General features: G+C 41.3%; 1 protein-coding gene across 1 annotated transcript; it reads left to right on the top strand.

Annotated features, from left to right (window-relative positions):
- The first annotated feature begins 1,973 nt into the window (after nucleotides 1–1,973).
- Nucleotides 1,974–17,015, top strand: LOC146371079 (plastin-2). Its single transcript, XM_084908054.1, has 16 exons — nucleotides 1,974–2,122; nucleotides 7,872–7,967; nucleotides 8,897–9,045; nucleotides 9,167–9,290; nucleotides 10,065–10,197; nucleotides 10,545–10,626; nucleotides 10,742–10,907; nucleotides 11,144–11,286; nucleotides 11,681–11,776; nucleotides 12,227–12,422; nucleotides 12,607–12,685; nucleotides 12,803–12,917; nucleotides 13,274–13,407; nucleotides 15,231–15,351; nucleotides 15,748–15,872; nucleotides 15,976–17,015. Exons 2-16 carry the CDS (start codon nucleotides 7,904–7,906, stop codon nucleotides 16,103–16,105), a joined length of 1,857 nt encoding a protein of 618 aa, XP_084764180.1. The 5' UTR covers nucleotides 1,974–2,122; nucleotides 7,872–7,903; the 3' UTR covers nucleotides 16,106–17,015.
- The last annotated feature ends 620 nt before the right edge of the window (nucleotides 17,016–17,635 follow it).

Here is a 17,635-nt window from a genome sequence, read left to right on the forward strand (position 1 = left end):
TCTTTCGCCATCGTACAATGCTGTGATTGCAGCCATTCCCCAACTCTCTGTAAGTGGTACTCATGGACATTGATCAGTGGTCATGAGAATTTGCATAATTATGATGAAGGAACTGACCTCCCAGCCCATTGTTCCTTCAGTGGGCTGGTTTCAGTCATTATGCAAATGTACTGTTTATAAGATTGGGGAAACCTGCAGTCAGCTGAGACTGAAGAAGTCACTTGGATGAGTGACAAAACGTTTCTCCCACTGAAAATGCTACGTCCAGATGAACAGAATCAACCTTTGGAGATTACACAAATTACTTAGTAGCTTACCTATGAGTTTTCAGGCTTTGCTGAAGAATAAAGGTGGCCGTGCCAAATATGGACTTTCAGGGTAGTTACAAGGATACAATTGCAGGTTTCCATAAATCACTGCACCTATTTTCCGTTTTATAAAAAAGTGAGGGGTGGCTCAAGACTTTTGCACAGTACTGTATAATGTCGTGAAAAAGAGAGCTTTCAGAGGACTCTGAGCAATCCTGTGAAAAACAAAGTGCACTAAGTACAATAATTAGAAGTAATCTTTTCTCTATGACTTGTTGGTATCTCATATTATTGTGGAGTCATTTTGGTCCATTTTCTGCGTAATGTTGTTTCACTTTGTTGAAGTTTGAGGTTTTTTGTCTGCGCACTGCTCTCTTGAGTTTCTACCACAAGATTTCAGTCAGACTGAGGTCTGGACTTTCAGCCATTCTATTGTAGATTTGATGGGTGTGCTTGGGATCATTAGATATCAGACAGATGGTCACACATTTGACTCTCGAATAGTTCGCGGTGACTCAGTGACACCAATGTGCCCAGGTCCTGTGACCAAATCATGACCCCTCCACCACCGTGTTTGACAGCTGGTATGAGGTGTTTGTGCTTATTAACTGTGTTTGGGTTTCTCCAAATACAGTGCTGTGCTTTATGGTCAAACATCTTCACTTTGGTCTCATCTATCCAAAGGACATTGTTCCAGATGTCTTTGTGGTTTGTGCTGAGATGTACTTTTTAGAGAGCTGAGTCTCTCTCCTGGCAAACCTTCCAAACAAGTCATATTTGTTCAGTCTTTTTCTAATTGTGCCATCATGAACTTTAACATTAGCTTTCTAGCTGCAGTCTTTAAAGTCTGACATTGTTTTTTTGTTGTGTATTTTTGCAGGTTCTGTGAGAATTGCACAGTCTGACTTTGAAGGGAATTTGCTGGAACTTTGGGAAGGTTGATGCACTGTGCTGACACACCCCTGCACTTAACTACTCCAGACCTGCAAACTGCCACAACCTCTGCTTTTTAGAGGTGCTCACACTTTTTGATGGTCGTTTAATTAACTGCTCTTGATACTTATCCTCTTAGTTTCTATGGAAGCATTAATGCTACACTTAGTTTTTTACAGGTGGGCATGAAAATGTTCTTTTTCACAGCACAGCTGTAGTTTATGTGTCTGTGGCTACCTAACTGTTCCTCCGTGCATGGCTCTTTGTAACTCCAGCTCTCTGTTAGTAGTCTTTCTCTACTTTTTGTCTTTACCTGCCTCTCAGCTTCCCTCCTTGCTTTATCTCTCACTAACAACCACAATTATATCCAAATAAAAATGAAACTGCAGATTAAATAAGTAGATACTAAATGATATAAGGTGACAGAGAAAAACTACTTGCCCACATTTCTTCAGTATTGATTCATCTATTGAATTTGTTTCTTTTAACTAACACCTTCTTTTTGATGTCACAATGTTTTAAATGATACCACTGGAGTCCTGCGACACCTAAACGCCCACGGCAACTGCTCAAAAACTGTAAAAGAAGCTTCAAACCTTTAGCGGTGGGGGGTCACCTTGACTTGTAGCCACCGTGCATTGCCATATAAAGACAAAAAACGCCTTTCATTCCTGTTTCTAGTTTCAAGTGTTGCATGTCACTTCCTTCCTCTTAGATTTGAATAGATGCGTCGTTGCCCTGCTTTCGGTCCCAACTCAGTGCGATGTCTGCAGTGAGCAGCACAGCAGCCAGAAGAACCGACTGAGGACGAAAGAGATAAAGACGGACGACAAGTGTAACCCTCCGAGCCCAGAGATCAGCTTCCTCACTACGTCTCTCAGGTAAAGAAGGTAGAGGGCAGGTGGCTTCTAATCCACGCAGGTATTTCCTGAAGGCGTAACTGCAGGGTGAGAGAAAGACTCAGATTTTTCTTTTTAATATTTAATGGATATTAAATATTAAAAGACCGAGAGATAAAGGACATCTCTGCAGGACATCTTTGTAATGATGTATTATCGCATATATAGCTGCACAGCCATTGATTTTAGTACTGAAGCTGGATCTTTCTTGACTGCAGCTCAGTTTTGCTGCTGTATTCATTAAAGCCTGCCCTGCTTTAGAAACCAACAGCACAAAACTCCAAACCTTGTTTGCTCCAAACCTAAATGCCTTGTTTACAGCGTGCATGTTGCCTTTAATCATTTAACACCTGCCATACATAAATTAAACAATAAGAGCAGTTAGAAGCAGAGTGAGGCCTGCATGGGGGAGAGGAACAGTGCAGAGAGCTGAAAAAGGAAGTTTGCGGTTTTCAAACTTCAACTGCAAAAAAAATCCCTTTAAGGTAGGGTGGGCAGAAATTTAGAGATCATCTCAGGACAAGCGATTAATACTTTATGATTGGAGAAGATGCTAAGCTGTGGATACAGTTAACTCAGAGCTGCTTGGACGATGCGCACTAATTATGTGTAAATGCTCTCAGGGAGGGGTGAGATGAGATCGGGGCCATGATGCTTAGAGACGGCCCTCTTTCTTTGTGCTTTTTGCAGCTTTTTAAAGTACTTGTACTCATGTTTACCAAATAATAATACTTCTGCTACACTACTTTGCTATTTGATTTTACTTGTCAATCATGCAACATTCTGATGAAACAGGATGCTTGCCCACAGATGAAGTAACACGTGCACATTCAGTGCAGGAAATTCTTGACGCTTGCTAGTGTTGCATGTTTTAGATCGTGCCGCTGCAGGCCATTAAGAGGCCGAATGGAAATGAGGGGAAACATAGGTGTAAAAGCGTTTCCTGTGGTGTGAGGCTTTGTTAAACAAATGACAGCATGCACAAAACATGGGATGTGCGATGCTGCGGTGAGGAAACGTACCGCCCTCGCTTTAACACATGGAACACACTAAAATGACCTGTTTTTCATCATGTTTTCCCCCCACGCTTTTCTCTGTAACGACGCCAGCTCACCATAGCAGCGTGCAGAGCTTTGGTGGCATGTTCTCCGATTATTTTCAAAGTGGAAGGTGGAAATCTTTACAGTTAGATTGTTTTAATATCAGGTGGCAGTGGTGCAGGGTCACCTCACAGCAGAAGAACTGGTACAAATCCCAGCTGGGGCCTCTCAGCGTGGCGCTTGCACGTTCTCCTCATGTCTGCATGGGTTCGTTTTGGGTTCAGAGACGTGCATATTGGGGTGTAGGTGTGAATGTGAGCGTGGTTGTCTGATTGCTTCTGTGTGTCAGCTCTACGACAGGCTGACGACTTGGCTAGTGCATGCCCCGCCTCTCGCTGGGGAGATATTTAGTAATCCTAAATCATCAAAGCTTCAGCAACACTTCACTATTTTAACTATGTTAGAAATTACACTAAGAGATTTCAGACACAACATTCATGTGTAAGTAACTTTAGATTTTAATGTTTTTGTTGTTGTTGTTTTATTATAAATGCTGTTTAGTCCAGGTGTTAGCCAGAGTCAAGATACAAAGCAGTGCTGGGAAAAGTTGAAATACACACAGACTCATGACCCATGTACATGAGAAAGTTAAACCGTGTGAACCGTAAACCCTGTTTTTAAGGCGGTTAAAGTTTTCAGAAGGAAAACAATATTAGCAACAAAAGGAGAACTCATGCATGCAGATGAATCAGTCAGAAATGGTTGATCTAAAAAATCTCTAAAAATAAAACTGTGAAAAGAAACTGGAACTTCTTGTCACAGAGAAAAAAAAGATAGTTTGAGGCAGATCATGGAAGAGCATCAGTGCAGAAGAGCTCAGCGACACTTTGCACCATAAAGGCCAGATTGAGTCATTTCATTTCCATGACCCATTACAAGACTTTTAGCACATTAAAAGTGTTAAGACCCGTACTTTTGCTGAGCTGAGTTTCATTTCTGCTTCTGACTGCTGGCTGCTGTCTAACAGGCCGCTTGATTTTCAGTGGCTCAAAGCTAATTCATACCTAAAAGATATGAAAAGCTTACGTGTGTGCACATGGTGAATTTGGCTCCAAAATCAAAATAAGAGTGCCAGAGCAGACATATTAGCAGCGGCTAATGATTGCCAGTGGTTGAGTCTTGCGTTTGTCATTCGCCCACGCTCGAAAAAAAGAAAAAGAATCTGCCCAAATTTAAAAGTATAAATAATCTAACAGTATAAAGCCCTTATAAGGCCCTCTTTGGGTGCTTGTGGCACATTTATCCAACTATGTTGTTTATCTTTGTATATCTTAGACTGCACTATTTTTATCCTTTATCATGCTGCTGTAACATCTATGTAAGTATCTATAGATCTATCTATTGCTGACTTCAGGCTGTGTTTATTGCTAACTAATTTAATTACATGTAAGTTTCACAAATAATTTAGTTACACAAGTGAAATGTTACATTTAATGGAATCTTCCCAAATGAAATTTACTTGATTGGTACAAATTCAGTTTACACCAGGCACATTTTCCTTAATCATGAATTATTTGAATAAATTAACCTTTTATATATTTCAGTTGCATTGTTCTCATGGTTATTGTTTCATGTTCATTGCGGGCGAGGAATCTTTTTATTAGTGTATCTGAGTGCCTTGCTTCCATGTCCAAAGGGCTGCTGCAGAAAGGACCTAATCATCTCCTACACCTATTCTCACTCTTTACAAACAATTAAACAAAACCCAGTCCGGCCCTCCATGAAGGACATTTCACTGTTGCCCACTTGAGGCTGAGAAACATTTACTGTAACCTGCACAGTTCAATCCAAATGATTCATACATCTGTAACCTGTCATCTCTATGGATCTGATCCAAAAATGTGCATCATTAAGTCTTTCTTTATTTTTTTTCTTCACTTGTAGCTCAGTGGGGTTAGCTTTAGCGGGTTTAGTATTCATGGGGAAAAAGAAAAGGAGAAGAAGTTTGGGTGTTTTTACACATTTACATATTCTGACTCATACCAATATTAGCTGCGTCTTTATTTATCCTATCTTGGATAGATCACCTGGAATCAGCTAATTTTACTCTTTTTAAGGCAGCTTTCTTTTGACTGGCTGGCCTTCATTAACATTGGTATAACAGGTCATTTTACAACAGTCATTTTAAACAAAGTATTTCGTCATTACCTTACAGCTGTCTGCAATCAGTTACTTATCTTTCATCAGTATCCTTCAATTGCATAACATGGAAACGCAGGCTGAGACACTTCTCTTTATACTGCGACACCATCTAGTAAATCGATATGCATTTTACAGCAATTTGCCTTTTCTTATCATCCCTTACATCAGGTTGCTTTTCATCCAACAATTTTATTAATAAAGTCATAAATTTTAAAGTCATCATCAAACCGTCTTCCCTGTCTGTTGTACCCCCTTTCCTCCTTTTGTCTTAAATGTTACTTTGTGTGCCTCTTCACATTCGACTGCCAAAAAAGGATCTGAAGTCGACAAATGCTCGGAGTGAATCATCACAGACTGAAATATAACGTCCTGTGTGTCATGTGATTGGCAGCTACTCAGAACTGCTTCACTCTTCCTTATCTGCAGCTTTTTCCTTTCTAATAAGCAAAAAAGAAACAGGTCATGAACGCATGTGGTCATTGTCAACGTGACTATTTGGCTGCAAAAATCGACAGTGCTCCAGTTAAATTGCGTTCTTTAAAAATGCAACGCATGATAGTGCAAGGAGAATATAATGCAATGATTTCTGTTCATTTAGTCTCTGTGTTGCCTAAGGGACACTGGAAATATTAGGTTTACTCAGTGGCATAAATAGTACATGAATAAATAAATCTGGATCTAGAGTGTTAAACCAAAACTGGCAGAACGGTGAAATAAAGGACCTTCTGTCACATTACAGCATCAGAAGTAAATGTTACAAATAGTCAAAGTTTCCACACTTGCAGTCTGAAGTTTGGCACTGCTCTGCCTCATTTGCGATGTGACCTCAAACTTCCCCACTGAACTGAGATCATCAATCACATCTTCAGTTGCTCAGTTCCTCTCTGCGAATTTCAACTTTTTTGTGAGTAAAGAACATCTAAAGGAGTAAAACCTGACTGTGTTGTTGCGTCCAAGAAGCTGTTTTAGACAGACCCTGAAAGGCTGAGGTTGATGGGCTCCCACCAGTCCTCAGAACTAAAACTTCTACATCCAAGGAGCAAAATGTGCCTTCTGCAGCTGAGAGTCAGCTTACACATAAAACATCATTAGCTCTACTGCAGCATTTTTGCATGCAACAACATGGTGTGGGAGTTTCTGTTTGCTGATCTCTGTCTCCAGTTCCTGGTGGATGTTTGTCCCCAAATGAAAGCTAGACAGAGTTTGAACATGCCATCGATCCATCCATCTGTTGATCTCTTCATCAGCTCTCAAAAACTAAATAAATTAGTTTAATTCTTCTTAATTTAATCACTAGCTTAAATTGTGGTTCATCATTTATCACAGATTCAAACAGGGTAACGTCGTCTTTGACTATAAATCAAATCAGTAATGCACCCAGAAATGTAAATTCTCAGACAGCTGCAGCTTTGGTTGCTGTGGTCTCTGAGCTAATTCTCTTTGGCTCTAAACTGCAATCATCTGAATTTTCTGTTACATCACAAATCTTTTAGCATAAGAACCTCTTTTGATGCCCAGTAGTAGGGGTGATGGCTCCGCCCACTGATTGCCTAGCAGCAGAGAAAATACCGTCAAAATGAGACGACCCTAATCCATTTGATTTATGTCCAAACAACATAAACAGTCATCAAGCTAGACTAACAGAGATGCATAGAGCGATTCCTTGATTTACTGAAGCGATGGTAGCTGGTGCTAAACCAGTGGCTACACTCAGTACCTCAAAAGATTCTCAGCGATTAAAAAGTACCACCCCATAGAGTGAGACTTGTTGTTGCACAGCTTTGGGTAGACCCTTTATTTACTGCACGGGTTGGTAGAGGGACCGTGTTTCTAGAAATGTTCTTCAGAGACGTCCACACAGGAAGAGACCAGCAGTGTTGTGTTGACTGGAGACTGTAGGATGTCAGGGATACAGGGTGAAATGAAAATAGGCAGTTTCCAAGTTCAGCTTCAAGGTGAGCAGCTGATGCAACCACCAATGAGAGCAAAGGATACTTTTGATTGACATATGATGAGGTGGTAATTACAAAACTGGAGGCTTGAATGTCGACTAGACAACCGCCATCTACAAATGCAGACGCAGCTTAATGTGAATGAAAAGATTCTGGTTACTAAACAGGGTTTTTGTGAACCAGAGCATCACTGTGCTGTTTCCTCTTTTGGCAAAGAATTTGTGTGTACTTGCGACTTGACTGTGGGTGGTTAAAGGTTACCTGGGGGACCTCAGAGTGCTCTGATCTTATTACACACGCAGCAGTAATGAACAGAGAGGCTTTTGTCTGTCAGGCAGGAAGTGAAGCACAAGCAGGAAGTTTTACACTGGCAGAAGTGAGAACTGAGCAGTTTGCTTCACAGTAGAAAATCAGGATACCATCTTTGAATTTCCTCTTTCTTTCTCCACCACATGGTCCCTGCTTACATGCTCCTCAGTGCTGACAGGCTTTGACTTTTAAATTTAAGGATGTCTCGTGTTTTTTCTCTTGTGCCAGTTTCAGGTTCCTCTACTGATTCACGCTTCAACATGGCCGCCCCACCGATCACGGCAGAAGAGCTGGAGGATCTTAGAGAAGCGTTCACTAAAATTGGTAAGATAGATCAGAATCAGAAAGACTTTATTTATCCCCAAGGAGCAATTAACAAACAACAGAGCAGCATAACGTTGAAGATAAGGACAATAAGAACAGGCAATAAGAGTGAAATAGTAAATACACAGAATATACAGTATATACAGTTTTTAAATTACAGTTTTAAAATTAAAGTGACTGAAAGTCTGATGTTCAGAGGATCTCTGACGGTGTGCTCAAAAGATGTAAGACTTTGACTCTGTTAGTGTGTTTAAAATGTCCTGGGTGAGTGGGAAAAGTCAGACTTGGCCGTCTTTTGATAGTTCTTTCCTCTAATAGTATTTTTCTTTCTTCTCATGACAAAGATTTGATCATTCCAAATTCCATACAGTTACCATTCAAATAAATACAAATGCCATGTAAGGAAGAGATCCCTAAGAAGACACAGCAACAGGTTAAACTAATATCATTTTGAATATTTAAGTAAGAATAGTGTGTAATCTCAGCAGCCTGTGCAGCCACAGAGATGAGAAGGAAGTTACACACCGGACATGAAGTTAGATAATGAAACAATACCTATGACTCATATTTCAGGCCGGACATTGTGTTAGAGAGTAGTGTGCAATCTGCACCGTTAGCAGAGTGAATAGAGCAGAGTAGAGTAGCTTTGCATGATGATTTTACTAAAATCATTTTAGCTTCACTCCATCTTTCTTCTGATTGGTTGGAGTTGAAGAGGAGATGATTTGGGCGCACAGAAGCTCCACCCACCCACTGTGTGCCTGAGATGACCATATTAAGGATATCAACCTGACATCATACAGAGCTGTGCCTGAGCCATTTAGAGCGGCTCACATGAGTTACTTTACTGTCTTCATTGTATGAGACTTTATGGGGAAAGTTTAATGGACCCTCTTTAAAGTTATGCTTTCCCCTCCATCCTCCTCCAGATGTGGACAATGACGGCATTATCAGCAAGGATGAGCTTGATGCTGTCCTCAAGGCCGCCAACCTTTCACTGCCGGGCTACAGAGTCAGAGAGATGATCCAGGAGCTGAGCAAGAGCAGCGAAGAGCTCAACTTTGATAAGTTTACTGAAGTGAGTTTACTGTAGAATGATCAGACAAATACACAGTGCAGACATAGTGTGTTGATCACTCACTTCATGCCTACTGCATAAATGATTATTTCTGACCTTTCTTTCTTGTTCCCATCTCCAGATTGTCCATGGACTAAAGAGTGCAGAGGTTGCAAAGACCTTCAAGAAAGCAATCACCAAGAAGGAGGGCATCTGTAATGTGGCAGGAACCTCAGAGCAGACTGGCACTCAGCACTCTTACTCAGGTCAGCACACACACAGTCGTGTTTTCATATCTTAGTAGGGCCATCAAATTGATATCACGCTTTCTCCCTAGCCGCTTACCCTAACCATCAAAAATGAATGCCTAACCCTAACCCTTAGCCTAAACCTAACCATAACCTAATTGTAAGCCTGACACTAAAACCACATTTTGAGTCTCAAAAATGCCTTCAACCTTGTGGGGACAGGCATTTTGACTCCATAAGGTCTGTTGGTTCCTGTAAGCATAGTAACATTCTAATTTTTGGTCCCCACAAAGATATGGAAACACACACACACACACACACACACACACACACACACACACACACACACACACACACACACACACACACACACACACACACACACCCAAACCATCTGAATACATTAGACATTACTGGAGAGTTTTCATATCAGTAGTTCACTTGATTTGATGCCAACCAAACTTAAAAGTGTTTATGTAAACAATAAAACAAACCTATTATTTAATATGAGATGCTAACCTGTATGAATGAAACGCATCAGGATAAATGAGGCCACCGATAGAAAATTCAAATAGTCTGAGTCAGTAAAAAGTACATCTGTTGTTATATGTGTGCATTGTTGAACTTGCCTCAGAAAATCATCTGAATGAATCAGACACCAAAGTCTGACACACATATGTTTATAAAAAGAAACAAAAAAAACCAAACAATCAGTTTTGTTAATATTTTGCACGTGGTTGATGCAGATGATCATCCAGCTGCTCACTTTAATTTGCTTTTTTTGTTCTGCAGAGGAGGAAAAGGTAGCCTTTGTGAACTGGATCAATAAAGCTCTGGAGAAGGATCCAGACTGCAAACATGTTCTGCCCATGGATCCTAACACCAACGACCTGTTCACCGCCATGGGAGATGGGATCGTTCTCTGGTACGTTATCTTTCACAGGAACAACAGCTGACTTCCTGAAAACACGGTTTTACATACAGGGGTTGACCCAGTTTGCATAATAATAACTTTACTGGTTGGTTATAAACTGAAAATTTGAGCAAATTTAAAAGTTTAAATGAGAAATCCAACTCCAAAATAGAAGACAACTGTGATACTGTGTAATAATTTTTAGATCTCTTAAACGTACTGTACTTCTTTGCTGAGATATCTTAGCTTCAGGGACATTAAAAAAAAAGAAATGAAAGTAGCCTTCATCAGTTCTACTTTCGAATTGGGGAAAGAAAACAGTTCCATTATCAATCTGGATGTTTTTCCTCTCTTGTTAGTAAAATGATCAACCTGTCTGTAGCCGACACCATCGATGAGAGAACAATCAACAAGAAAAAGCTCACACCCTTCACCATCCAGGTGAGACTCTCCTTGATTCTGGCAACGCTTTTCGTCTTCTTTACCTACCACTGTGCACAATCAGCAGTCTAACAGAGTCTCTGTGCATGGGATATCTTACTGCTTGATCTAACAGGAGAACCTGAACCTGGCCCTGAACTCGGCATCAGCCATTGGCTGCCATGTGGTGAACATTGGAGCTGAGGACCTGAAGGAGGGCAGGCAGCACCTGGTCCTGGGTCTGCTGTGGCAGGTCATCAAGATCGGGCTGTTCGCTGACATTGAGCTCAGCAGGAATGAAGGTGCGTGTGTTTCTCATTTAGAATACAATGAAAGCTAAAAATAGACTAAAAAATGACCACAGATGTTAAAAAAAATACTTTGGAAGTGATATTATTTACTTGCTGAGAATTAGGTTCATGTATTTAAGACAAAAGTAAAACCAAAGCCACCAGCTACTTTTCAGTTGCTAACCAGCTAATCTATACTCACTCCATGCACATGAGGATGTTTTTAATATCTGAACACGTGCGTGCAGCTCTGATCGCTCTGCTGCGGGATGGAGAGAGTCTTGAGGATCTGATGAAACTTTCCCCCGAGGAGCTGCTGTTGCGTTGGGCCAACTATCACCTGGAGGAGGCGGGCTGTGGCAAGATCAACAACTTCAACAACGACATCAAGGTGATCACACACACACACACACACACACACACACACACACACACACACACACACACACACACACACACACACACACACACACACACACACATCTGGGCCTTGTGTATAATGCATAAGCAGTCTCAGGCCCAGAAACACAAGCTGGGTTTAAACAACATCAGCAAAAGTAAGTCTAACTCTGTGTTCTCAGAGTCCCGCAGACCAAACGGAGAAAAGAACTGATGTAGCCGAGTTGTGATCACTTTCATTCTTAAACGAAAGTAAAATCAGCCAACATCAATTTTTCATCGATACCGTACTACAGACAGACTCACATTAAAGACCTTTTCTTCTCTACAGTGTGAAGTTTTTGTTTGGCTGTTAGAAGGTAACCTTTCCAAACTGTTTGTTCCAGGATTCGAAGGCGTACTACAACCTGCTGAACCAGGTGGCACCCAAAGGAGACGAAGAGGGAATTCCCCCCATTGCCGTTGACATGTCAGGACTCAGGGTAAGACACCCGAGCATGCATCTGATAGCCATAGTGACCATTTATAGGACTAGTTCACACACATCAGTCAGTGTTACTGTCCCCTGATTGCTCATAAAGACTCAGAGGGAATCAGCAGGGCCCATATAAACAAAAACTGCTGCCTCATTTGCATATATTATTTATATTATGCTATTTTTTCATTCTTTGTTCTACAAAAAATATCAGAACATATAAAATTCCTTAAAGCCAAAGGCGACGTTCCAAATACGTAAAATACAAACTTTATTAATTAGTTTTATTGCCAAATTAAAAAAAAAAAAGAAGAACAGTTTAACTACATATGCGCAGACCTTTGTTGACTACAGACCTGATTCTTCCAAACATGCTTATTTTGAGTGCAGGAAACTCTGATTTTCAGCTGGTTTTGGTTTTCACATTCTAATGTCGGCCTTGCTGCTCGCTCTGCAGGAGAAAGACGACCTGAAGCGAGCGGAGCTCATGCTGGACCAGGCCGACCGGCTCGGGTGCAGACAGTTCGTTATGCCCACAGATGTCGTCCGCGGCAACCCTAAGCTCAACTTAGCTTTTGTTGCCAATCTGTTTAACAAATACCCGGCTCTGAAGAAGCCAGAGAACCAGGACATCGACTGGAGCTCCATCGAAGGTAATGTAAATGGTAAATGGTAAATGGACTGGTTCTTATATAGCGCTTTTCTACTCTTTCTGAGCACTCAAAGCGGGCTTAATTCATATGTGAGAGATTCCCAACTTTCCCGATCTCTGTGCCCTAGTTTTCCTGCCATGGATGTTTAATAGCAGACTTTTTTTGTTTGTTTGTTTGTTTCCAGGTGAAACCAGAGAGGAGCGCACCTTCAGGAACTGGATGAACTCACTGGGAGTCAACCCTCGTGTCAACCATCTCTACGCGTAAGACACCTCACCGCTCTTCCTCTGTCCTTCTTTGACATGCAGCATGTTGAGAATATGAACACATTCTCCAGATTACAACAGCAAAGCAGCGTGATGTGTTTGTTTGTGCTGCAGAGACATCGACGACGCCTTGGTGATCTTCCAGCTGTACGAGAAGATCAAAGTACCAGTGGACTGGGACAGAGTCAACAAACCTCCCTACCCTAAACTGAGCAGCAACATGAAGAAGGTACAACAGCTCAACACAGTTCAAGTCAGACATGATGGCTCTTTGTGTGTCGCTCTCCTGATCCCACTATGAATTCTTGAAATACTTCTGTATTCATTCACAGCAGCCAATGATTGTTTGTGAAAGATGTTTTCATTCAAAAATTTTTTTCTTTTTTTTGCAACCTCACGACCAGCAAGACGTTTGTCATTACAACACATACTATGCATGTTGTAATGACACATTACACATATCTGTGAAAGGATTCATCTGATCTGGCCTGTGTCCAGCTGTAAACAACAGGACATCAAATATTTTAGGGATTTCAAGCATCCACAAATCCGTGCTGAACCCGAGCCTTTGTTTGTGCGTTCCAGCTGGAGAACTGTAACTACGCCGTGGAGCTGGGAAAGAAGGAGGCCAAGTTCTCTCTGGTCGGCATTGCGGGTCAGGATCTGAACGAAGGGAATCGAACTCTCACCCTCGCTCTGCTCTGGCAGCTCATGAGGAGGTAAAACCTCACTTCACTCACCTCTCACATCTCTTTGGTCTCATCTTCTTGTTTTGATTGCTCTGATTTGTGATGTGAACGTATAGGGCTGTTGTTCTAACCTGATATGAAATCAGCAGATATTTGAATGGGGGTTTGGCTGTTAAAGAAAGCGTGGTAATGCACTGAAGCGTGTATGGAACCAGAAACTATTTAACTTATAGTCTGCTTACAGGGAGTGCAGAATTATTAGGCAAATGAGTATTTTGTCCACACCATCCTCTTCATGCATGTTGTCTTACTCCAAGCTGTATAGGCTCGAAAGCCTACTACCAATTAAGCATATTAGGTGATGTGCATCTCTGTAATGAGAAGGGGTGTGGTCTAATGACATCAACACCGTATATCAGGTGTGCATAATTATTAGGCAACGTCCTTTCCTTTGGCAAAATGGGTCAAAAGAAGGACTTGACAGGCTCAGAAAAGTCAAAAATAGTGAGATATCTTGCAGAGGGATGCAGCAGTCTCAAAATTGCAAAGCTTCTGAAGCGTGATCATCGAACAATCAAGCGTTTCATTCAAAATAGTCAACAGGGTCGCAAGAAGCGTGTGGAAAAACCAAGGCGCAAAATAACTGCCCATGAACTGAGAAAAGCCAAGCGTGCAGTTGCCAAGATGCCACTTGCCACCAGTTTGGCCATATTTCAGAGCTGCAACATCACTGGAGTGCCCAAAAGCACAAGGTGTGCAATACTCAGAGACATGGCCAAGGTAAGAAAGGCTGAAAGACGACCACCACTGAACAAGACACACAAGCTGAAACGTCAAGACTGGGCCAAGAAATATCTCAAGACTGGTTTTTCTAAGGTTTTATGGACTGATGAAATGAGAGTGAGTCTTGATGGGCCAGATGGATGGGCCCGTGGCTGGATTGGTAAAGGGCAGAGAGCTCCAGTCCGACTCAGACGCCAGCAAGGTGGAGGTGGAGTACTGGTTTGGGCTGGTATCATCAAAGATGAGCTTGTGGGGCCTTTTCGGGTTGAGGATGGAGTCAAGCTCAACTCCCAGTCCTACTGCCAGTTTCTGGAAGACACCTTCTTCAAGCAGTGGTACAGGAAGAAGTCTGCATCCTTCAAGAAAAACATGATTTTCATGCAGGACAATGCTCCATCACACGCGTCCAAGTACTCCACAGCGTGGCTGGCAAGAAAGGGTATAAAAGAAGAAAAACTAATGACATGGCCTCCTTGTTCACCTGATCTGAACCCCATTGAGAACCTGTGGTCCATCATCAAATGTGAGATTTACAAGGAGGGAAAACAGTACACCTCTCTGAACAGTGTCTGGGAGGATGTGGTTGCTGCTGCACGCAATGTTGATGGTGAACAGATCAAAACACTGACAGAATCCATGGATGGCAGGCTTTTGAGTGTCCTTGCAAAGAAAGGTGGCTATATTGGTCGCTGATTTGTTTTTGTTTTGTTTTTGAATGTCAGAAATGTATATTTGTGAATGTGGAGATGTTATATTGGTGTCACTGGTAAAAATAAATAATTGAAATGGGTATGTATTTGTTTTTTGTTAAGTTGCCTAATAATTGTGCACAGTAATAGTCACCTGCACACACAGATATCCCCCTAAAATAGCTAAAACTAAAAACAAACTAAAAACTACTTCCAAAAACATTCAGCTTTGATATTAATGAGTTTTGTGGGTTCATTGAGAACATGGGTGTTGTTCAATAATAAAATTATTCCTCAAAAATACAACTTGCCTAATAATTCTGCACTCCCTGTAGAAATGCCCCATTCAGAAATCTCTAAGCTACCTGTGTGTGCACCCAGGTACACGCTGAATATCTTGGAGGACCTTGGCGATGGGCAAAAGGTGATCGATGAGACCATCGTGTCCTGGGTCAACGACAACCTGACAAGGGCCGGAAAATCCACAATCTCCAGCTTTAAGGTAACACACCTCGACAGTATGGACATGGAAATCCTCCTTAGCCTCCAATTAAATGCTCCAGTGTCAAAGTCTTGATTACATCACTTCCTGTGCACAGATTTATCACTGCTTTAAAGGGAACCTATTCTACTTATTTCCAGCTCCAGATCTTTATTGCTGAACTTCGCCAGAGTTTCTTTGCATGCTTTGTGGTTCAGAATAATCCAAGTTTATGTTACACTGGGCCTTGATGAAACTGCTTAACAGGTTATCCTCTGTGTGAAACAAGAACAAAAACCCAACAGGGAGTTTTTGGTTACACTCTGGATGGCAACCAGGCTCATAGCAGTGTAGTTTCACATCTGTAACACTAAACAATGAGAGATTTACATTAACTCTGCTGTTGTTGTTGGTTAGGACCGGTCCATCAGCACCAGCATGCCGGTTCTTGACCTGATTGATACCATCCAGCCTGGATCCATCCGGTACGACCTGCTGAAGACCGAAGACCTGACTGATGAGGAGAAACTCAACAACGCAAAGTACATACAGCTCTTCTTACAGCTTCTTATCACTTAACAGTTCAGAAATGTCTCTGCATCGCCAGCAGCAGGAGATTTAATCCAACAATTACTGTGTCTTTAGGTACGCCATCTCCATGGCCAGGAAGATCGGCGCCCGGGTGTATGCGCTCCCCGAGGACTTGGTGGAAGTCAAGCCTAAGATGGTGATGACGGTGTTCGCCTGCCTCATGGCTCGTGGCCTGAGGGCCTAAAACCACAATCACTTCCTGTCTGTGAAGAGGGGACCTCTAAGGCTAGCAGCCAAAGGAAATGAGTTGCTAATGCAGAGGCTCCACTCACAAGTTGTGGCTTTAGACTGTAACTTTTTAATGACCAGAAATATTGGATTTATGATGGCAATACGGCTGTGGGACACATTTTGTAACATCTGCTGGTGATTTATGTCTTTCACTCATGTTTCTCTTAAATGTACAATAGAAAACTGTTTTATTCAAACCCAAGAAGCTGAAATAATCCCAAGGGTCAAGTTAAACCTCACCTAAAGAGTTGCTTTAAAATCACACAGGTCACAGGTGTGACTTGAAATGAGTTTTTACATGAAAATATGAATATTAGAAAAAGGATCTGTACCAGTCTTGATTTTCAAAGTGTTTAGGTCAGCTACAAAGATTTCTACCTCCAGCAAATAAACTAAGGGGAAAAAATTCAAAGTGTTTCACTGCAGACTTTTAGCTTCAGTGTCTGTTACAGTAGCTGATCCACAACTCACAGAAGAGGACAAATAAACAGGTACAACCAGGAAACAAGCACAAAAATGGTCTGCTAAAAAAAAAAGAAGAGAAAGGTTTTGAAGGCAGCTGATTGGAGGTTAAATGTCCATCTTTGTTGCTGTATTAATTTTCCACTTTTCCTCAATCATCTTTTAACTGCGAACATTAGCAAAAAAATAGTTATTTTTCCACTAAAGACTTAGCCGGAGCATACATACAATCCACATTATATCACAAAGAGTTTTATTTTCTATGCAGAGCTGCAACATTTCCCATTTCATTGTTTAAATTTCTGTGAAACCACAAGTGATCAGTGTAACACAGCCATCTGATTACAAATCAAAATGTTTATATGTGATGTTTGCAAGCAATAAACCAACAATTTTTTTTATTACTTTTGTTATTTTTCATCCTGACATTTAAGTGGGGTAATCACTAAGATTATATAGATTATATAGTGATAGTGATGGACACTGTGGGATGCACACCTGGCTCACACTCAGAAAAGTTTTGTTTTTCTCTGATCTCAGTGGAAAATGTTACAAGCTCCAACTGCCATTACCCTGACACACTAGATGCCAGTATTAAGACTTGCTGCTCACCTGGCCGCCCATTCTTCATTACATGACCCACTTTAACTCTTACCTTCATTGAGGCTTTCAGCACTTGTGGTGTGAAATTAATAACTGGCGGTACAGCAATTCCCAAAAATGAACATAAGCAGTAGACCAGTGTGTGGTAAATGCTAAAGGAGAACTGCAGCGGTGGGATCAGCCAGCTGTTATCGTGGCTGCTGTTCAGATACATCAGTAAAAGTTGTTTTTAGCCTTCTTTGGCAGTTAGACTGACACCATGTTCACTCTTAGCTATAACTTAATATTTAACAGATATATTCTTTCTTAAAATGTAGAATATATTTAGAGTCTTTAAACTGTCTACAGGAAATACTGTGTCCGCCTGTATAAAAAAGATTCGAGTGTCACAGCCATTCAAGTACTCACCATGGCAGGC

The sequence above is a fragment of the Perissodus microlepis genome, chromosome 16 (genome assembly GCF_051167445.1).
Source record: "Perissodus microlepis isolate ML-2025 ecotype Zambia chromosome 16, ASM5116744v1, whole genome shotgun sequence".
Taxonomy (NCBI): Eukaryota; Metazoa; Chordata; class Actinopteri; order Cichliformes; family Cichlidae; genus Perissodus; species Perissodus microlepis.

Coding starts and splice junctions, on each gene's coding strand:
- LOC146371079 (XM_084908054.1), top strand. CDS start 7,904: ATGGCCGCCCCACCGATCACGGCAGAAGAGCTGGAGGATCTTAGAGAA. Junction 7,968..8,896: donor AGAAGCGTTCACTAAAATTG/GTAAGATAGATC, acceptor ATCCTCCTCCAG/ATGTGGACAATGACGGCATT. Junction 12,686..12,802: donor CGTGTCAACCATCTCTACGC/GTAAGACACCTC, acceptor TTTGTGCTGCAG/AGACATCGACGACGCCTTGG.